The 23,089-nt window shown below is 45.6% G+C and overlaps 1 protein-coding gene across 1 annotated transcript in view; it reads left to right on the plus strand.

Moving 5' to 3' along the window:
- LOC119433206 (ubiquitin carboxyl-terminal hydrolase 24) overlaps positions 1 to 23,089 on the plus strand; it is a 124,772-nt gene that overhangs the window by 16,362 nt on the left and 85,321 nt on the right. Inside the window, exons 6-16 of the mRNA XM_037700362.2 lie at positions 1,325 to 1,360; positions 1,475 to 1,537; positions 2,360 to 2,500; positions 3,252 to 3,410; positions 5,344 to 5,461; positions 9,925 to 10,028; positions 11,102 to 11,209; positions 14,096 to 14,191; positions 15,054 to 15,212; positions 17,675 to 17,770; positions 20,230 to 20,379. Of these exons, the coding sequence (XP_037556290.1) occupies positions 1,325 to 1,360; positions 1,475 to 1,537; positions 2,360 to 2,500; positions 3,252 to 3,410; positions 5,344 to 5,461; positions 9,925 to 10,028; positions 11,102 to 11,209; positions 14,096 to 14,191; positions 15,054 to 15,212; positions 17,675 to 17,770; positions 20,230 to 20,379 (1,230 nt within the window). The remainder of the gene's footprint in view (positions 1 to 1,324; positions 1,361 to 1,474; positions 1,538 to 2,359; positions 2,501 to 3,251; positions 3,411 to 5,343; positions 5,462 to 9,924; positions 10,029 to 11,101; positions 11,210 to 14,095; positions 14,192 to 15,053; positions 15,213 to 17,674; positions 17,771 to 20,229; positions 20,380 to 23,089) is intronic.

Below are 23,089 nucleotides of genomic sequence, written 5' to 3' on the forward strand. Positions count from 1 at the left end.
GGGGCATTCTTGTAGGTGCGGTAGTACGGTCACTCTCAGTACCACCTGCAGCATGACAGTTCCTGCTGAACTGTTTGTGTATAGCATATACTAATACAGTTGAACCACGATAACGAAGTTGTACTTCCAAGGGAAAACTTTATTAAATTGTTAAATTCATTCAGTCAGGATTTTTTATGCTTGAGCAGTAAAAGGTGACCTCACAGGTTCTGAGAACATTCCTGGTGGATAGAAACGGGCCAGTTTCATACCAAATGGGATCAAATGCATGAGGTAGAGATCATGTCGAAAGCAGTCTGCATCTACTCCTAGTGGCTGCCGTCATACTGCCATCATATCGCACTGGTATTTACACCATATCATCATCTTCATCATGGCTCACCAATACAGGGCTGCTATGTATTTTGTTTCTTGGCAACGGTGTAGTGATTTCGTGAGGCTGAGATCGCCATAACATTGTTTGCATTAACGACAGGGAGCAATGCTTTTGTCGAGACCAAGGAACTCGAAAGTAGTACACTTTCGGTTGTTTTTTACATGTTCTGTCTGTGCACTGACAAGTTTGTGAGCATACCCACAAGACCATGAGTGTGAATGGGGTATGCCCAGTACAGTTTTCATACCAGCACAACAGATAGTGAAGTGCTGTGTTCCATCCCAAGTTTTTTGCCACTCATCAGCAAAATGTGCTTGCGAAAGAACACATGTGAATGACAAGTTTACTGTCAGGTGATGTTTTTCTTTTCTTTTGCTCGTCACAAAGGCTCCAGGTGCATAAGTGTGAGGTGTGTGAACTTTGCGAAATTGAAACCGCGGAGCAAAATTACAGTACTTTGACGAGTTATGTAAAAAAGTGCGTGGTGTTCAATGGAACAGGGATATGGAAATGAAGAAAGTTCATTTTATCACAGTATTTGTTATAATGTGGTGAAATAAAGAAAGTTAATTTTATCACAGTATTTGTTATAATGTGGCTTGGCTGTACAGATACGATAGTACATTACATGCAATACAGAAATGACAGAAATCTTAGATCTAACAAAGTATGATAACAGTACTAAGGAACAATAAGCAACACATTCTACAGTACAAATGTAGAGCAGCTGACAAACTTGTCCACATTGTGGCTTCTTATCATGAAGGGAATGCTGAAAGCATGGGTAAAAGGAATTCGTCGGGACGCCAATAACAATGAATCTGGGCAACCTATTTCACTCACTGATTCCTTGTTTAAAAGATGATTTCAAAAATGCAGTGTTAGCTTTGGTTTGCAATATGCCCAGTAGTGAACCTCAGAACTCACTTTGCGATGGTTTCCTTCTAGGATCCTTATGGCTGGCTTCTAGATGTTATCAACAAGGTGAGTTTTACTTTCTGATTTCTTTGTGTGTTGTCTTTGGCCTTGTGTCTTTGCTTCTGGGCTTCTCCTGAAGGGTTTTTATTAAAGTTGGTTTTTGGTTTCTTCTGTATCTAGTTTGGGAGTCGTGGTGGCTTCGACAAAATATTGGCCAAATTTGGAGAAAACCTGACTGCAAATGTGAGTCCATTCAGCTTCATTGCCTTTCTTGTCTTGAGTGCTCATAATGATAGGCGTGTGCTGCTGGCACAAGCAAAAGCTCAAGTTAGCAGTATTGATAAGAACCACATGAATCACACTCCTTAGCATAGTCAAATTTGCAATTGATTAACTGATCCCAAGACACCGAATGGTAAAACTGCTCTAGTGGAAGACAGCACAGCTTTCTATGACTCTTTCGTGCACAGAAGTTTGTTTCTGTGAGGGAACCAAACGTCATCGAAAAACAAAAACAGATAAGGGAGACTGAAAGCATTCTTGAATGAAAATGGTAAGTTTGTTCGATAGGAAATAAAATGATTACAGACACTTGGCGATGTCACAACCACGATGGGTAGGTTTTTTTAACATCCCCGTACAACTCAGCAGCAGTTGGGATGTTTCATCAAGCACAGAGCGAAATAGCACAGAGCGGGAAAAAAAAACCAAAAAAACGGCTTGCGCTCCACTTCGACATTTAGAGGCACAAGGTGGTAGCGATAAAGCCTGCAAAAAATGTTCTTGCCATAGGTGGCAGAGCAGAACCCCATGGAGGAGCCATTGTTGTGCAAATAAGACGCACAAGAGGACAGGACACCACTACACTCACAACTGATTTGCATGACAGTAACAACAGGCAACAACCAATTTGCCTAATGTCAATTTTGCACTACAATGGCTTCCTCAGATGTCAACCAACTTGCCCGACAAGTAATTTCGAGTTATTTTCTGAACCATGCAATTGGGGACACGGGTAGGGCCACAATGGTGACGTTTGCTTCTGTAACTGTCTCTTTTTCACAGGAGATGGCCGCCCTGCTGAATCCTCTGGCTGTGTGTGCCCAGTTCCTGAACCCAGACACAACGTGCACACTTCTTTCACCCTGCATGAGCAAGGCCATCAGCTACATCAAGGGTCTCACGGATGACGACCTCAAAAACAAGGTAGGGGTGAACACTGAATACACTTTCATTCACTCCTCTTTTTGTTGTGAGCTTTGGACACGAGTGCAGAGAGAAGCGCTGCTGTTCTTTTTCATGACGAGACATTGAATGCAGTGAGGAGAGATGTCTTGTTCTTATTAATTATAGTGAATAATCTCTGCGAGATGTAAAATGAAGGATATTTCGAAGAGGCACCTTGTCGATATAGACGTGTTGTTTCAGACAGAAACAAGAATGTGCCCTGTAAAAAAAAATATTGGTGAAACCAGTGCGGAAACAATGTGACAACAGTTTCGAACAGTCTCAAGAGCTGTCAACAGACTAAAGTTGTGCGACGGTGAAAATGCATCAGCCAGACACCAGTCGCTTCACTTGCACCCGTGTGCTCCCAGTATTGCCCAACTTATTTCACTTTGTTGCTGGTTTACAACCACTTCATGCACCTTGGCGTGCACCACAGCGAGTGCTTCATCAAGCCTTAACTGCTCTTTGCAATCACACTTTATTGCATTAATGGGGGCACAGCTGGCAGTTATCTTTGAAGCCAGTTGAGGTGCCTACTTTTGTTGAAACTATTTTTTTATCATAGTCATGGCACGAGGATGATCGTTACTGGGGAGCCCCTACAGTGGTAACACAACGCTCAGTAAGGCCATGTGACTGCAGCTGCATGTATTTATGAAACAGCTATTTCTGTCGACAAAATTGCCAGTGGGCTGCGATGCTCACTTGTTTTGTCTGTTGTCCGCAGAACATTGGTTCGGTGACCGAACTCCTGAAGGCGGTGAAGATGCTGTGCGTCTACCTGTGGCCGCAGGAGATAGCGAGCACGAGCACTCTCTGCCTCGACGTCATCCTCCGCATGCTCAAGTGCTCACACTTCAATGCTCGCATGAATGGCCTCAAGGAGGTGAGAATGACCGGCTGTTCACCGCAGTCACTCAGTAGCTATGGTATTTCTTCATTTCTTGTCATTGAGATCATGGGTTCGACTCACAGCCACAGTGGCCACATTCCAGTTGGGGCAGAAACTAAGAATGCTCATGTCCCATTGGGAGCATGTGAAAAAAAAAAAAAAGACCAAATGGTCAATATTATTATGGAGCTTTCCGCTACAGAACCTCTCGTAGCCCCTTTCTTGCTTTGATTTGATCATTGACTAAATCAGTCAATAACCAGCTGTGGATGCAGAGGGGTTGTATCGTCATTAAGTCACGTTCAGGGATACTATATATACCTTCAGTACATGTTAATTGTGGGATCCAGTGGTAGTGGATGTGACGAGAGGAGTTGTGTACATCCCATGCTAGTTATTTTCACATCGCATCATCCTCAAGCACACTGACTGCATTTCGACGTTGCATCGTAGAAAGGGAAAAGTACATTTTACGTTGACCAGTCTAGACTAATGGATCGAGTTGTTATCCACTCATGAAGGTTAATCACACCAAATTTGTTTTGTTTTTCCCAGACATTTTACTACAATGGCATAAGCAATTTGACGAAAATACGAGAACAGCTTGCTGGAAAATATTTAAATACCTTTATCGTAAAATTCCGAGCAAGCGTGCCCCCCCTCAAGCAATTCGAAATTACTGGCAAAGTTAGGGGAGGAACTATCCCGGAACGGCACCAAAATTCAATATGGCGACGGCAAAGTTTTCCTGCAAGTGGGAATCGAATTCAAAATTTTTTTTGACATGAACTTTATTAAGCCAGATATTTGTTAGTGCTGTCATCACTCTCGAAACCATCGAAAGAACTACAGAAACGGTGCGTCGCCACGCTAGGCAACACGAACATTGGTTATGCAGCTTCTATTCCAGGCAAAATGATGTCTGCTAGAGTAAAGTGACGCGTATGTTCACTTTATTAAAAACCATGTCCACGGTTAAACATTTAGCACTAACGAGAGTTCCGATACAAGTCAAGCTCAGCTGCAATGCATGGCTACCGATAGCGGACAGCGAACCGCGGCTCGGCCGTGCTCGCATCACAGCTGGTGGCGCCGCAAATATGATCATGTTTTCTTCTTCATGTGAAATTATTGCGAGGAGAGGGTAAACCGGCAACAGCGGTAACAAAACATTGCTGCTTGGGAGCGTCGGTGGTTCGTTCTGAAGCGCCGTCTTCTACAGATTCAAAGTGAACCGGAAGAGGCGTAGTGACGATATCGGTGGCAAGTGATCAGTCGGCGAAGCTGTCGGTGATGCCAGAGCGTAGCCGCGACCACTTCTCTGTCGCTGAGTGGTCATGTCGCTGTGCAGCAGGGAAATCCTCTGTACTGTGTGACAGGCAGATGTCACCACCGGCCGCTGCTCACCCCGCTGCGCACCAGGTGCGATTTGTTGAATTCGCCATTATTTTCGTGGACTGGATGTGGCAGGCCAGTGTTGCCTGGGCCAGTGTTGCCCAGGCCAGTGTTGCCTGGGCAACACTGGCCTGCGTGATAAGGGTGCGGAGCAGGAGGGGGGGGCTTACTCGGGATGTTAAGATACTCTACAATTAAGGCGTTTTCCCAGCAAATATGCCTTTAATGCTTGGACACAGCCTCACATGTATCCAGCACCAGTGGTGCTAAAATTTGCTGCCTGTATTCAAGTTCTGCTGTTCCCTGCCCAAAATGAATTGTTCCTGAACTGCAAAGTCATCCTTCTGAATTTTGCTTATAGGCTTCATTTGTAGCTTCATGGCTGCTTTTGGTTGGATGATAACTTTCGATTTTGTTAGTCAGGCTGGATCTTGCCAACCTTTGGACCCGCAATTGTATCATAAGCAGTGAAGCTTATTGAAGACTGTCTTGTCTTGTGCGTTGCATTTGTCTCTTTTTTTCCCCCGTACAGTTGATCAAGCTCATTGACGACTGCTCAACAACAGGCACTTCATCAAAAGCAGCCATTGATGCTGAGCAGCTGCAGAATTGGATGGCAGAAAACAATGTCCTCTCCATCACACTGGAAAGTGAGTTTGTCAGACACTACCATGGTGTAACATTAGAAGACAGGAATGTGGCCTTATGATTAGAGATCAGGCAAATGTAGCTCGCGTTATAGTTATGACTTGGAGAAAAAGGTGAGGTGGGCAGGTCATGTAATGCACAAAGCATACACTAAGCAGTTGTCTATAAAACAACGGTGGGTGCCTAGAGAATCATAATGTAGCTGAGGATGGCAGAGCAATAGGTGACGTGATGAAGATTAGGAAATCTGCAGTCATAAAACAGAGTTGGCTGATGTAAGCAGGGTTTTTTTGAGATCAGTGGGAGATGCCTTCGTGCTGCAGCAGACATAATATCTGCTGATGATGGTGATGATGATAACCAGTTCAGTGGCCATAGCGTTGAGGCAGGGATCACAAGTCATCTTGTAAAGACAATGCCAGCAGATGGGACCGCAAGAAAAAAAAAGGCAAAAGAGAGACACAGCACTGTGTCCATCTGTGGCCAACACCGTGTCTGTTTCTTGCCTTTCTTTCTCAGGGACCCATCTGTTAGCACTGCCTTTCCAAGATAATGGATCACCAACTCCCTCAATTAATTACCTTAGTGAGCATAAGGTTGGAGGTGCTGTTCCCAATTGTTGCAGCAGGTGTGGAATTACGATAGGTGTGGAATGCAAGAAAGCCACAGTTTCACCCATAAGGCGAAGCATTGATAGTTATAGCAAAGTATTAAACAGCTGCACGAAGCAATGTTCATAGTTTTATCAGCCGTATAAATTGCAGTAAATGTTCGCTTACTAATTAAATTAACAAGCATGGTGCCACATGTGTACTGGAAAACGAACCGATGTCACTCAGTGACTGCGAACAATCGCTGTCAGAACTCTGTTGGTGTCATTAATAGCCGCAGCAGTAGCGAGCGAACACTTCGTGCTGCCCCTTGCTTTAACTCATTTCCGAAACTTCAGATTATGTGACGTCCAACACTAGGCACACAGGAAGACTAGTGCACATGAAGCCACCAGCCATCTCAGCTCGCCTAGGCTTTGCACCCGCCACAGATTACCTTCAAGATAGCGTGCGTGGCCTGCATATACACTCGGCCACCCCATGCGCTGCCACAGCTGTGCTAGTGGAGAAGACGCGCACTCGCGTACCACCGGCGGTAAAGAGAAGGGGCCTTTTTATTGTCAGGTTCAGCATCAGTCGTCATCTGCCAAAGGTTCTGAAATCGGAGATGCCATGACCAAGGGAAAGGGGGGCGATGCACCCCCTTCCCTCCTCTTTTTGTTTCCATCTATTCGTGAAGATGTCTGCAGCTGGGCGGTCAGCACACGTCACATGACCCTTTCAGGTCCATTGTGTAAATCTAAAGCTAGTCTTGTGAGGGATTACTCTAACCTGCAAAAATAGACCGATGTGCGTCAAAGAATGATGTCGGGAATGAGAGGCTGCCTTACGGTGCGTCGCAAAGATGGCAGCCATGAACGAAGTTGGTCCATCCTGTACTCTTTTTAATTGGTGAGGTGGTTTGTCTGCTTTCCGAGCACAGTCCACTTCCAGTAATTCAACCCGGATGGGACTGACGAAATTGAGCGAATTGAAATAAACAATATGCAGAAAAAAACGCCAAACACACCACCGGTTCATTAGACAGTATTTGCCGGAGTCTAACACACCCCCGAATCAAATGCCATGCAGTTTCTATGTGTTCAAAGTAAAAACTAACATAGAAATTACTTTAAAGCTCCTAAACAAAGTATAAAAAATGCGAACCTGATTTTCGAGCAAGAAATATTGGCAAGGGTCTAATATGTGTTGCAAAATGAGCGGCCAGTTTCCTTAAGTCAGCTTCGCCACACGGTTTTACAGCGAAGCTGTTAAGGGCTCAGTCTTCGATGATCGCGTCCGGATGTAGAAAAAAACTCTCATTGGCCGTATGCTGTATGTGCGAGTGAAAGCGCGTGAGGGACGCGCGCTTTCACGGGGAGCGAACGCACGGCGGAGAGCAAACACCACTTCTTCCGTCGCGCGAAAGGCCGTGGGGGGACTGGAGGGAGGTAGGGGAGGCGACGTTTATCAGCGGCACCAAATGCGTATCTTGCGACCGGGCGCAAGGGGATCTGGTGACTCAATCTCCCACGCGAAAGGACAGCGGGAAGGCAGCGCGGGAGGGAGGGGTTGCGGCTTCTGCTCTGCAAGCAATTTGTACTTTGCACGGCGCCGGATGGTCGCACGCACCATATCTTGAAAGCGATCTGCAACACAGCTCCTACCTTTGTATGTGCTGTGCTTTCGCTGCTCAGTTTCCCTTGAAGCGATAGGCCGCATGAACCTTCGCTCGCTGCTGCTGGCGTGCTTGCTCACGCCAGCGTTTTGACAGCGGTTGTGGGCAGGCACACAAACAATGCGCAGAACTGTTGTCGACAGCAGCGGCGTTTTTCCCGCATTCGCACCGAATGCGCGTGGCGTCAGTGACGTGTTTATGAAGAACGTGCCAACCTTTGCCAGTACACCCTATGGCGGTGTACCGTAGCGACCATAAGGCCAAGGTCCCTGTGGTCACTAAATAAATGAAAACCACCGGATCATATACATTTCTCATTCTTTAATAGTTCAAATAACCAATTACACCATCACATCTTAATAGTCATAATTGGAAATACATTATTCCCTCCATAGTACAGCTTCGCTGGTCTTCCATCTCCACCCCAGTGGAAGGGCTGACAGTTTTTTTAAGTCAGCTTCGCTGCAACACATTCCTGTTACGCGGCAAAGCAGAATAACACCGTGAAGGCAGTTTTGGTATAGTATACAATCGCACCGGGCAGGCAATTTTCGGCCGTTTTTTTTTTTGGCAAAAGAGGTGCACATTAGAATTGGGTAAATACCGTAATCAGACATTGCGAGCTGTGGCTATTGTTCAAAAATCTTCCTAGGGCGGGCTGAAAATATACTACTTTTACCGGAGTTGACATGTGTTACCAGTGCATTCCTTGTCCCCTAAGCTCCGCCGAGACAGGCATTGCCACTAATGGGGTCGTTGTTGGGGTCACCATAGGTGTTAGGCGGGTGCATGCTGAGTGATCATGTTCGAATTATTTGGCGAAGGCCAACTTTAGGATCACAATAACGAGTGTATGTTTAGAAATGCATGGCCGCTGGCCAAGACCTTTGTTCAAGATAGAATTAACCAAAAAATCAAATTAACCAGAGCGCAATTAACAGAAGGCTACTGTATTATGTGGCTGCTGCGAATAGATTTGCGTCAATTCGGCAGCAATCTGTAACTTTAGTCGAAATCTGTAACGTCATTGGGTGAAGCAGCACCGATTAGGCCTAATGGCTTGACTGATAGCTGCTAAAACAGTGTTCGGATCCGCGCGTATGCGTACAAAGTTTTTTGGTGCGCTTAAACTCACATGTGGACAGAAAGCTCAGAACTGCGTGAATGTGTATATGTGAACACCCGTATCTGATACGATCTGCCTGCCTTTCAGCAGCTAATTGGCCTGATCTTCGCACATGCATTTGCCATTCTGAAATATGGGCTGCTTTTGTCGCCGTTCCCTCCGCGTCGTGTTATTCCTGTCGACCACCGAACCTTGTACCAACTGAGACCGCGCGCCATGAAAGGGCTGCACATGTAAGGCACCCATCACTCTGGGTGTTTCACTGAATATGCCGAATATTCGAATAATCGAATAGTAGATATTTGATTCGTGAATCAAATTACTCGAGCATTCACTATTCAATTAGCTGATTTGTCAAGTATTCGCACACCCCTACTTTACATGGAACCTCACGACAGCAATGACAGCGGTGAAAATTCGCCTGATGTGTCCATGTGTCCATGTGTCTGTTGCAGTAAAAACACTGATGGGCTGATCTTCAATCACAGATGGAATAACCCGAGGTGTTCAAAATTAATCCTTTATACTACAGCACCCATCATAGCCCAGATGTTGCATTGGGATGCAGAACCAAATCAAGCAGTCACCTAGAAGGGCTGTAACAATTAAGGGTACTTGGTTCGCAGTTACACTGATCTCTGGCTGTAAGGAGACTCGGAGGAGCCTTTGCTTTGACTACCGTGTGCTGATTTATGTACTGCTGGTGGCATGACAGAAAGTGTCTCATGAACCTGTCACATGTTGAGGTAATTGGTTCAACACTGGGGCTACACTTGTAAACGGTGTCATGTGGGAGAACATAGATCCTTAAGAACTCTAATGCCTGGCCTACCAGCTGATCCTGAAAGAATCATCACACAAGTCTTGTAAGCTCGCCTAATGAAAGGCATTGCCTGCATATGCGGCAATCTGTACTTGAGATTCCTTTCACAGAAATGCAAAGGTATAAATGCAAAGGTATGTTTGTAAAGGGCTGAAAGGAAAGATGAGTGTTTCTGTGTTCTCTTCTGTTCAAGTGATTTCTTTGCTGACACTCTTTTTTTCTTTTATGTGCTTCCCAATCTCTTTCAGGCAACATAGATCAAGCTCAATACATGGACAAGATAAAGAGTATAATTGAGTTCATTGGGCAGCGGCTTTCTCTTGAGGAACTGACAAAGATCTGGTCCATGCAGGTGAGTGGTGTAGATAGGCGTAACTTCCTAAGGTGATTGTTACTGGGAATTAGTTGGCCTTTTGAGGCTTTAGAGTTGCCTGCTGAGCTAGTGAAATGGACGTCGCTTTTCCTGTTTCTGATCGAGGTCTTCCTCAGCAGACGCTGTAGGGTTTGAACTCTGAGCTCTTGAACTGTGGCCTTTACAGATCTCCCCACAGGCCCTGTGTTTAATAATCTGAACAAGCTTATTCGTCAAAAGTCTTTTGAGGGTCTGGTGATGATCACGTTTGCCTGTGGGCAACTAACCACAAATCACTGGACTGACAAAATTGCCCTACTTCATGGAGCGCTACAATAAGATAAAAGTTATGTGATAAGTAAGCACGTCGCTCATTACATTTCTATCTGTTGGATGACGGACCACAAAGAGTGCTGCATCGGCTGTTGGAATTTGGTGCAGTTCCTTGGAAACTTGTGGGATGTAGTTGTTAGTATGACTAGTTGTATGACTGTACAAGTGGTTTTTATGCATAATAATGTAGTAAACATCTGTGGTAAAATGATCTGATCCACCGAATGATTTGCTGGAACGCCTGTTGTAACCTGGTGGGTTCTGCTAAAACTTGTTGGAATCTGCTGGAAGCCTGTTGGTACAACCAGTCGTAGAATGAATCAGATTGTTTCTATGTGCATATTTTTCACGCCTTATGCAATAGGAGTGTACAGAACTGAAAAACCGAATGATCGTTCTTTCCAATCAACTACTTTTCTTTCAGCTAGATCTGTCATTTAGAGCACCACCATTTTCAGTGTGTGATAGGCGACAATGAAGATGAAGGTTTTCTTTTGCTGCTCATTGGGGGAGTGTCAACCAATTAGCTTCCACAAATACCAACAGTTTGAATCAGAGCTTCAAAATTGTTTGATTGAAGAACTTTTGTTCGAAGTGCATCATTTCCAGTTAATCTGTCTGTCAATACTGATCAAGTTGGCTGGCGGACTGGGCTTTGCACCTTTAAAAAGATGGACAATACTGACCATTGTTGGTGTCTCTAATTCCTTGTTGCATCTATGGCACTTATGTTTCTGCAGGATCGGCAGAACTGTCAGGTGGTGGACAACATTCATGGCATCATGGCAGCTGCTTCCACAAAGTTCAGCCAGCAGCAGTTTGACCACCTGATCGCCCTCATTGGCAAGGTGGGCACGAGATCATCTTCTCAGTCGTCCTACATACTGTGGAGACTTATGTTATGGCCTCACATTTTTTTTTTAAGTGAATAGCTTTCGTGAGCTCTTTTGCCCGTTTTTATGGTTGGAGGTTAGAGTTTCACCACCCATACAAAGGCGTTAATGCAAAGGGTGCGCGCTCTCTCACAACTGAGCTGCAAGATGATTTGTCGCCGAACGCCAACTAGTATTGAAGACGTACGTGCTCTCCATCTATACTGTCGCTACAGATGTGCTGGTTAATGGCTCTGTTCTCTACAAAATGACGCAATAAAACATGTGCTACCCAAATATCCTCACTTTGACAAGTACAATCCAACCAACTTATAACAATATTCAAGTGCCACAAAAATTCCATTGTTATAACCGTTAATTGTTATAACCAGGCTGCATGAAAAAAAATTCAAATACTGTATTTATTTGAATATAAGGCAGGTTTTTCCCTAGAAAGTTTAGCCTCGAAGACAGCTCCCCCCCTCCCGCCTTCTACGCAAATTCTGCCTTTAAGTGTGGCTTCATGGCAGCGTGCGCCGTGGTGCCATGAAGCTACACTGCAAGGAGAAATCCGTGCTGCCATGAAGCCACACCTGCAGGCAAAATTCGCATGCAACTCGCATTCCGCGTGTTGAAGCTCCCTTCTCCCCTATTTCAGGGTCGCCATTTTGCATTTTTGGCTGTGTTTGTACAATATTTCAGGCGATCTCTGCCGAGTCTCGATAATCCATCGGCTACTCTGTATCGCCTTATATTGTTGTGCATACTCAATTTTTTTTTCTTGAGTCCCCCTAATTGCACCCTTGCCTCATAATCATGACCACCTTATAGTAATTGAATAAATATGATAGGGGGATGGCAGAGCTGCCCCTCCCCACCACTTTCCTCCATCCGGCTGCTGATTGTGTTGACTCGTTTAACTTTTTAACTCTGCTTCCTGCACGCTCTGATAGCGCGTAACAAGCTGTGGCTTGCAGCGTTCATGAATGGCACTGCTATAGCAACTGCAAAGCGGGGTCACGGGCGGCAAGTGACATGCGAGCTCCGCCGAGGCATCTCACTGGTGGCCTCAAAAGGAGCCTTTTAAAATATGCGAGAAGGTTGCCGCGGCAGCCTCTAAGCTTGAGAAATCCAGAAGAAACGTTGGGGCGAGATCGCCACAAGCATCTCGCCATGTACTTCTCACTGGCTTGCATGAGAAAACCCCATGTCCGTCAGCTTGCTTGCTTTACGCGAAGCTTGCCGACAGCCTTCTCTCGTGAAGGTTCCTCGCAAAAATGAAGCCCTGGAGCGACTGAATCATCTGCAAGGTCTCCTCCAAGGACAACGTTGAGGCAGCCTGCCCTACTGCATCATCGATGCTGTTGTCGCCGTCACTGTCGCCTCGTCGGTTAGAGGCACTTCGTTTCCAACTCTATAGCATTAGCAGTGCGCTTTCTTTTCACCGGCAACGTCGCACATTGCCGATTATCAGCGGGTTGATCAGTCACCTTTTGTTTCGGTGGAGTACCAAGCGAGACTGAGAAACCACATGGCCTGGAACGACTTCGACGCAACCAACAAAGACGAGCACGTCCATACGCCTTCGTCCATCCGCAGAACTACGCAGAATAAGGGGCCAGCGCCCAGCCAAGCTCTATCAGCCCTATCAGGATAGTTGGTGCGGTCCATTTGTTTTTCGGAGGATGGCACGGCGTAGAGCTTTGGGCGCAGCCCTTTTGTGTTCGGAGGGGTGGAAGGGCGCTGAGAGAGAGGCGCGCAAGGCTGGCGATGCAGAGAAAGCTGGAAAACAGCATGTGATGGCATGCAGTGGCTCGAATATTTTTTAAATTTTTTTTTTCGGGGATTTCACATTCCATTCCCTTTCGGCATGGGCACCCAGTAGCCAGACTTCATCGTTATAACCAATAATGTGGCATGGGGGCATTTTATTAAGGGGGTTATTTGACCATAGAAAACATACAAAAGTTGACAGTGCAACAGCTTCTCATTGTTATAATCGATATATTGCTAAAACCGGTATTGTTATAAGTGGGTTCGACTGTACATTAGAATCTCATTAATGCAAGCTCAAAGGAGACCGGCAATTTGTTAAAATAAAACGAAGTTTAAACTGCGCAAGTGGAGCGTGACATTGCCTTTCTTTCAGATGCTCTCTTTTCAACAGAATGCTGCTCCTCACTCTTTCCTGGATGCTTCATTTCGTAATATAGCCGATTCCCATACACGGCTGCTATTGACCAATAGCTGACATCAATCAAGAAGGATGTTTGGATCAGTGTGCTTCTTCCTACTCTTACTGTGTATATTTATTGACGAAGTTTAATAAACAGGCTGAGTAAGCTAAAATCTCCCGTACTTTCAGAAGAAGCCGATTATCGTCTGTTCACGCTCAGCCACCGCCGCCCGCGTAGGAATTAAACTTTGGCCAACCTGCTTATCGGTGTTGTAGCTGTCGGGTCTCGCTAATTTTGACTAGGTTTGAACGCTCAACTAGCCTCAGATTACACGAAACTGAAGGTCGGACCAGCACGTGCTCGCTCGTGGCCACTCCTGGTTGCACACCTTGGCAGACTATTGATAGTGCTTCAAAATGCGCGAGTTGGATGTGGCTACTATCCGTTGTTCAAGCTGATGGACAAAGCCATTCTGTGCCACGTGAGCGCACCATGTGAGGGGCAAGTGAGCTCAGTATAATGTGATCAAGCGCGTTAGAAGGGGAGGGGGGGGGGGCGTAGCTGCATGGTAACGTGATTAAGCGCATGATGGGGGCTCCTTCCTGCTCCTTTTCAGCTGGATGAAAAAGATCAGTGGGAACACATCAGTTGAGCTCCATTTCTTTGCCCATGCCTCTTCCTGCAGGCTTGGAGAGGCAGCAGTGACATCACGTGGCGACGCCTTCTCACCTTCATTGGCAAGCTTGGTAAAGAGAGCAACCAAGGAAAGGTCTCCACCAAGGTCGGTTTTGATTTCAACTAAGTCGGCAGCAACACACAAAAGGCTCAGTGTAATGCTAACTTGCATGCCGATTTGCAGCTAACCTTACATTTTTATTTTACTTAAAATTACATAGTAGTATTTATGCATCTTTCTGTTGCTGCCGTGACATACTACATTTTTGTCCCGAGCTCAAGCTGTGTATCGTGCCGATTGGTCGTGAAAACGAGCCACTCCGCTTGTAGGTTCAGATCTGCAACGCCTTCCATGTAATAATTATATCATGTTTTGCAACATAAAAGTGTTGAGACTGAATGTTGCATCAAATTACATGACATGTACCTATATCTTTCTTCCATATGTGACACACTGCTTTCGTTGTGTATGCAAGCAGTAAGAGTTGTCTAGCCATCATGGCATTACCTTCTGTGTATGAAATCGAGTATATAATGGTGTGTCATCGTATTCATTAGCCTACCCAGGTGCAATTCAGGGTGATGGCCTCCCTGAGCAATCTCCTGTCACCTCTGCACTTCGCCCAGTCCATCTAATCCTTTTTCCTCCTCTCTTCCTTTGGTTCCATTATGTTTACTGTAATAGACCATGGATTATCTGTTCTACACGTCACATGATTGACCAATGATTAGTGTTACATAGTAGGCATCAAGTTGCTTAACAATAGTGTGTCCTTACCAATTCCAAGGCATTTCCTAGTGACCTCACTTTCCTTCACACAAATTCTCTTTCTTTCTCTTGTTCCTACTCTTTCACCTTTGTCACGCTTATGACCAACAGAGTCACGCCTCACTGTCCAGGTTGTCCTAGTCCCCTCATCTGGCCCTGTTTCCTCTTTGTTCCCCATGACCCCCTCCTCCTGCTTTAGCTGTTGGACCTTCTGTGGGAGCTCTTGCACCTCAACTCGCTTCCCAAGCCCCACGTTGAGCAGTTTGTCGAGGAGTTCTTCAGCATCCTGTCAGAGATGGGCAACAGAGACAGTGCAAAGCGGCAGTACGTTGGCCGCTGCGTCGACGACATCAAGAAGGTAGGCCGAAGTATCTGTTCACCACATATAGTAATATTTATACAGTCAACAACTGATTTTCCGGACGCCCGATTTTTCGGACATGCCCAATAATTTGGACACCTTTGCGGCACCGCCACGCACCCCATAAAGTCAATATATGAGAATGTCTGAAATTTCAAACGCAAAAACCCCTCGCTGTCCGATTTCTCGGACTTTTTGCCATAACTTCATGTCCGAAATGGCATTATCGAAGCCACCACTACTGCCATTCTGATTATCTCGCCACCTCAAACAGGTGCCCTCGCAAGCAGATCCGCTGGCAGCCGTAGCCATCACTGCGGCAACGCTAGGCCTACCTGCTTCTTGCTGTTTGGTGTCGTGTTTTTAATTGAAAGAATTCACCGCTGTCAGCATGGCACTGACTCCAGCTTTGCAATCCTCACCCATGACTTTGAAGCTCGGAAAGTACAACGCCTTGCATAATGCCGCTTCCCGAAAGTCAGCTTCACCTCAATATAGCAGTGTTATTGCATGAAGTATTGCGGTGAAGCATACCAAGTGTGGGAAGGGGCAATTGGCATGGGACACCGTATGTATTCTTTAATTACACACGTGTGCACCCACCATCTCCTGTCACAGTATGAGCACCGATACGCCTAATAAATGTACTGGCATGCCTTCAGGGCTATTTTGGATGTGCCTGTGGTGATGATTTGAGCCTTTGGGGGCAGTAAAAGGCATGCATTCATTTTTTCGGACTGCCCGATTTTTCTGATGTTTTTACGGCCCCTAGGGAGTCTGAAAAATCGGACTGTAATCGGTGACAACCAAAGAACACAGGGGCAAATGCACCACTGTCCAATTCAGAAGACAATTTGCATAGATGTGACAGCAATTTACGTTCATCAGATGTCATGGTCGAGACACAGAGGGCAGGTGCAGTGGCAATTTTGTGGGTGGAATTTGAGCGGAAGTTTTATGGCAGATTGAGCTTATTCCTACCACGCTTCAACTCGGATCAGAACAACGTAGAGCTCGTTCTAGATTATAGCCAGAAAAAGCGTGCCTGAGCCAAACATTCAGCTGGTCTTCAAAGCAGTCGCAACTCGGAAACAAAAGTACGTCAGTGCTCCTTTTGTTGTAAATAAACATGGTGGACCAAAAGGCATACACCCACTGCCGCGGCAGGCGCCCGCCGACAACAGAAGTTGCAGCAGCCACATGAGTGGAACTTTGTTGCACTCCAATGTTGAATTTGAACACACGTCGGAGTGCTTGCAGCCAGAGTGCAGTGCTCTAAAAGAACCAGGCAGGTGTGTTCCAAATGCTCAATTTCGACCAGTCGAATGTAAAGCATGCCACCAGAGCAATCTAGAGCACTTGAAAGCAACAAGATTTGGTTGTCACCTAATGTCAAGTTGTCAATCAGTTTGTCAACAAACATGCTTCATCTGAAAAAGTCGGATGGCCAGTGTCTCGGTGCAAATAAAGTAAAAGTTTTTAACTATGCAAGAATTACAAAGGTACCAGTACTTGACGTGCTCTGTAATAGTGTGCCAGTGGCTTGTGCTGAGTGTGTGTTGCTGAAAAGCATGCGCATTCTTTAAGAGCACAGACTGGCTTAGAAGTGCTAACAGCTGAATGCCACCTGGGAGTCCTGCAGGTTACGTCTAGCATGCACAGGTAAATCCTGACACTTTGTAGTGTCAGGATGGTTGGGTATCTCAGTGTATCTTGTGAAATTTATGTTGTGGGAGTGAGCAATGTTTTTTTTTGGGGTGGAGGGGGAGGTTTTGCTAAGTATACATTTGTGTACATAAATAGTTACCTTGGTAAAAAAGGAATTGTCTGCAGTAATTTGTTTATCAGTCTCACTTCCATATTAGCCAGGTGGAAACATAAATTGGAAGAAACAGTGTGAGATTACATTAGCCATGTAACAAATTCATGGCATAGTAGCATTGGTATATAGCATAAAATTATAATTGTTGGTTGCCATGGCAACTAGTCATTCAGCCATTGCAGCAGCGATTGAGCACAGTACCTTAACAGGTTATTGCCTGCATAGCTTCATTTACCCATTTCCTTAACACCCTTGCAGTACCTTTTTTTTTTTCTCTAGCATTTCTGGAGCAATATCCCGCAAGCATCTCGCTTTCTAAAGGTTCGCTTGCTCTCTCGTCATTTGCCGCCACCACGCTTTGTCAGCAATAGTCGGCATGGAAAGGTGGGAGTGCAAATTGAACACTGCCTACTTGGTGATGTAGGAGGCAAAACGAATGTTTGTAAAGCGGGATGTCTGCACAATCTTGTCCCTGCTGCTTCTGGATAGACTGCAATTCATTGTGGCTTCGTTCTTCTGACAGCTTAAGGCAATTTGCATGATATTTCAATATGATATATTAATTAAACTCATCAATGTAGGCATCTTGATAGTGTAAACTGTATGACCACTGCTAATTTGCTGCTGCCATTTGCAGAACATGTGTGTGATTCCTGCTCTGAAAATGTTGCGGCACATCAGTGGAGCCAAGGGAACAGCGGGTAGCAAAGGTCCACCTTACAAGCAAGACAAGGTCTGTAATCTCCTTTTCGATCTTACTTTTTTTTTTCACTAGCTGTAACTTTTTCTTTATTCTTCTAATCTTTGGTACATGTTTCTTGTGAAATAGCAGCACATTGATGGGCTGTTTTGCAGGCTAAATTGATCCTATTGTCAGAACTGTTCCACTGGTAACATTAATGCCTCTACCAGGTGCCGAAAGTGCATGTGCACTAAGTTGTAGGCCATTTTAACAATGCATCCTGGCTTGCATCATCAGCTCAAGCTTTTCAGCGGTGCCCACAATGCACAGTGCTGTGGCCTATTCCGAAGCAGCCAGACAACGGCATAGGCATGCTGAAGGGGATTGCCCAGCTAATTCAAAACTGAACAACAACAACGAAAATTCCGGCTGATCCATCTCATGATGAATGTCAATGTTAGTCGGATTTGCATAGGAGCAATGTAGCCGAGCTATCTCGCACTTACCTCAGGACATTGCCATCTAGCGGCATCTCCACAAAGTCTCTGCACATGGCACAGGTGTGAATATATAGTATTCAGACGAGATTGTTTGTATATATATGGCAAGGCTTCAATTCTGGCCTGTACTGGATTAATTTTAAACGATATTTTGTCATTTAAGAGCATAACATACCCAGTGACCCAAGTTAGTGTCTAAGAGGTTCATCGATGAACAGCACATACCCAGCGGCACCTACACAGGGGCCCACGTTGGTGCCGAGGAAGTTATTGAAGAATGCCACATGCCAATTGCGCATGCCCAATGTCACATACCCATGACCCAAATTGGCCCAATGGTTGGTTTCCAGCCCTGTTCCCTCAGCTTAGCAGATGGATGCTCTTTGCATTAGACCATAGACTACCCAGTGGCCCAAGATGGTGGGAAAACGGTTAGAGATGCAGATAGACCGACCGACCGACTTGGAAAGTGCGTAAAGTACCCTAAGAATGCTAATCGCATTAAAACGAGTGTGACCTCATCACAAAAGAGCTGTGAGTGTCCCAATGACAAGGACGGCGACAATGACACCACGATGACAGAAAAGGAAGGCGACAGTGGCTAAATCTGGTAGTAGCACGACTGCATGACAGTGGTGTTCATTGTCATCAATGGGAACGCAACTGTGATGATGGCACAAGAGTGTGTGTGTCAGGGGCATAGTGTCATAATTTAGGTGGGATAAAATAGCTTTTATTTTCTGGTGACTGCAAGCGAGCATGGTGATACTTCAGGCAGATATATTGCGAAAAGTGGGTGAAGCACCCATAACAGCTGTCGCTGTGAAAAGTGACATTATATGAAATGTCACTCTTGGTAGGCTGAGATTAACAAAAGCATAACAGCTTGAAAGAATTATTTGAGGCATCATTCATGGTAGTTTGTTAGATCTTTTGGAATTCTCATACAATGAGCCACATGGGATGCCATATGTGTCCCTCAGTCCCTGTAAGTTTTGTTTCATGTCTCACACTGGGTTTTTATTAAGGGTGTGTGAATATTCAAAAAAGTTTAAATATGGAATATTTTTAATACTTAGTACTTCAAAATTTTCGAATCTGCGGTTGTATAGGAATATTTGAAACAAATCTAATAAGTTGCAGGCCGTGAGAGAGCAAACACAGTTTGTAGCATTTCCTTCTATCTAATCTAAAAATTTGGGTCTGATTTTGTGCTGAATTTTTTGATAATTTCGTGCTGCTCGCAAAATTTCGCCTGTAAAGCACGCTTAGCCACTGGACGCCTAAGCTGTGCGGGAAAGCCAGCCGCCTCTCAGTAGCAAGGGGCAAGGGTTTGCGGACAGTGAGGGTGCACCCTTTGGTAGCGCCACCTCCAGTCTGAGCTTATTGCTTGACAGAAAATGCAATGAGTTACGACTGGCACAGGGTCAGATGCCTTTGAGTTTACGGGCATTTGATCTATGATAAGGCACAGGTTGGCAAGAACAGACAGCTAGTGGGAATTACTCAATTTTCCAAGTTAACATATGCCAAATGCACAATATTTTTGGTATAACGGCTGACTAGCCTAATTTTTACCGTTGACAATGCGATTGCGGTGTTCTATCACGTTAAAATAACCAAACTTGCTAATAAGTGCATTTGCATGTCATTATTCAATATTCAGTTTTGATATTCAAAGCTAAGTATTTGTATTTGATTTGTATCAAAAGTTTTGATACTCGCACACCCCTAGTTTTTATCCTATATGGATCAAGACTAGGCCCTTTATCCTATCAAGTGTAGCACGAGTACCAGAAATTCAGTGTCTTCATATGCATTGTGGAGAAAGGATCGTTTGACAGCTCAGCTTCTCTTGAAAGTGGCAGTGCCCGTTGACTACAACCAAAATAGTCTAGCTAGACATAAAAGGTGTGCCAGCAGCAAAAGCTGGCTGGAGGGGAATAGACGAGCCTTTATAAGGACAGTATGCTAAAAGTTCATTGCCTTATTTCTTTTCTTTTTCCGCAGTTCATTTTCAATGAGCTGAACAGGAGTCACGACTTTGTCAAACTCGTCTCGACCAGTCTGTCAACGTGTCACCGTGAAGCAGTAAAGCTGGCCAACGGAAAGTCAGTCTTACCTCTTGTTCTAGTCGACGGCATCTACTCACATCAGGAGGTGAGTGCGAAATTTGCACAGTGCCTCCTGGCGACAGCGGCGGATGTTAAAGCGCAAGCATGTCTAGAGGTGCTATTCTGGACATATCAGGGAATTCTGCCATATTGTTGAATTCGCCATCTTATTTGGCTCTGATTGGCCCAAAAGGCTTCTATGACCTCTCTGATTGGCTCAAAAGGCCACCATTAGAGAATTTGGCATTATGGTGGATATCACCGATCTCCAGAATGGCACCCTAGAAGTTCAGGCTGGTGTGAAAAAAAAAATTAATACGGTGGATTGCATTTTCTTGCATGTTTGCTGAACAGACGCTTCAAATACAAACGAACGTCTATTGAATGGACAATTGCACAAGGGTAAGAAAAAAGTGAGCAGGACAAGGTTTGGGCTTCGGATATTCCACAGATGGTTGGCAGAACATGCATATGGAGCATGGGTTCTCAAAGTGGGTTCCGCGGAACCTACGTGTTCCGCAGGCCCCTGCTCGGGATTCCGCGAGCCACTGATAAATTTTCCCTGGTCCCGCTCTCGACAAGTGTCTAAAACGGCGAACATGAGGTGCGCTTGATCCAAAGAACCTCCATTACTCATGCTCGAGTTACGGTGCCCGAGTGTCAAACAGCACATCACAGTGCGTAACAGCAACGCGCGAACTGCGCAATAAATACGCAAACAGCTTGTAGCCACCCAACCTCTGAGAACGGGCAGCGCGCCTAAGCTTTCGCACTTGAATCTCGGAGGCCGTAACTTACCACCATGCGCATTTCTCCTATTTGTAGATAGGGTAGGTGCCGATAGCGTGCGCACTGACCTATACCGTTGGAGGGGAAAAAAAAAAAAAAAACGCGGAGCACCGCAAATGCGCGCCGCAGAAGAGCAAGAACGGCGTAGCGTCCAACCGAAACGAAGCGGCGCAGTCCGCATCGCCGTGGTCCTCAGCTTGCACCGTGGTCCTCAGCTTGCACCGTGGTCCGCAGTGGCAATCGTACGCGGCACGTGACTGACAGCAACGCCGAAGCGCTTCGTGCCTAATTGTGCCTTTAAAGCCTCTATTCTTGCGTTTATCGCCACGCGTAACACCGCGTTCGCGGCTAGTCGCGTGCCTCCGTAAGTGCGTAGTCGCTATCTCTGATCGCGTCGATAACCACCGCAGTTTCGTCCGCAGCGGTTGCGGCAAATAGTTTCATTTTCACTCGATGCGCGCGTCGGCTGCGTGCCTTCACAACTGCGTAGTCGCCTCCCATGGCAGCGTCGATAGCGACCGCAGTTTCGTCCGCACTTCTTGCAGCGAAAGGTAGCTTCGTTTTGACTTGGTGCATCTGTCAGCCATCTGCCTTCTGAACCGCAAGGTCGCCGTCCATGATCGCGTCGATAGCGGCCGCGGTTTCGTCGACAGCGGTTGCGGCAAGCAGTAGTTTCGCTTTTACTCAGTGCAAAGCTGTCGAAGATAAAAAGCACCGGCTACATCGCGATGGACGGACAATTTGTTGGCGAGCAGCTGAGTGGCGAAAAAATAATCGGGATGTGCGCCCGTTGGTGCAAAGCGCGTCTCAGATGAAAATGCGCGCCGCGAAGGATGTCGCGAGGCCTTCGCCGCTGCTAGCGCTTATCAGTCATGAGATGAAGAGAATTTCAGCTTCCGCACTGGTCTTGTGCTAAATAGAAACAAGATTTGCCGATTCATTGAGTAAATAAAAGCGTGTTGACGTAGTGCAGCATTTGTTTGTTTTCTTGATACCCTCGATAATTTGGTTAAATCGGGAGGGGGGGGGGGGTTCCTTGGCACTTTATGGAGCTTAGCAGGGTTCCCTGGGATGAACGTACCTGAGAACCCCTGATATGGAGAATACATATTACATTTTTGCTCATAGCACTTGCTCATTAGAACAGAAAACAAAGGCATAAGTTAACTTTTAGAAAGTTTGCACCCAGATCATTGCATCAATTTTGTCAACAGGACATCACAGACAGATTTCGTGGTATTTTCGCTTAGTACGTCAGCCTCTTTGTTTCAGCCATCGCAATGCTCCCAAAATTTGCCAGCCTGATTATTCCCTTGTGGAGGTCGCATTTGATGACTGTGGCCATATTTATTAGGGAAGCACCAGTGACAGAGTGGCCCAGTGTACGACTTGCCCCTGACTTCTGACCAGAACTCTGGGGTAGAATAACTAGTAGTGCTGCTACACATACCTTCTCTCTAGCACACAGCACAATGGCAGAAACTATTTACAAAAAGTACTGCATGGTGTAGAAAGTCTGAAATGGCAATGCAGTCGACTTTCGTTGATTCGACCCTGAAGGGACTGAAGAAATTAAACGAATCATCCAGTGGGTCGAATTAAACAAGATACAAGAAAAATGCCTAAACATACCACTAATTCATTTGGGTATTCATTGGCCTTACTAAACGCACACGAATCAAGTGTACGCCCACTTTCTATGTGTGCAATGTAGAAAGCTAACGTAGAAATGACATTCAAGCTGCGCAAAAAAAAAATCGAATATGCACCCGACATTTTAGCAATAAAAATGGGCAAGGGCCCATTGCCCTGTATGTTGTACAGGGCAGTCGATTTCCTAAAGTCAGCTTCACTGCAATACATTCGTGTCTTGCGGTAAGGCATACGAATGTCGCAAGGGCGGTTTTGCTTTTGTGTCTGATTTCACTGCGTAGGCAATTTCCTGCCCAATTTCCAGGGGAAAAAAA

The sequence above is a fragment of the Dermacentor silvarum genome, chromosome 11 (genome assembly GCF_013339745.2).
Source record: "Dermacentor silvarum isolate Dsil-2018 chromosome 11, BIME_Dsil_1.4, whole genome shotgun sequence".
In the NCBI taxonomy this organism is placed as follows: Eukaryota; Metazoa; Arthropoda; class Arachnida; order Ixodida; family Ixodidae; genus Dermacentor; species Dermacentor silvarum.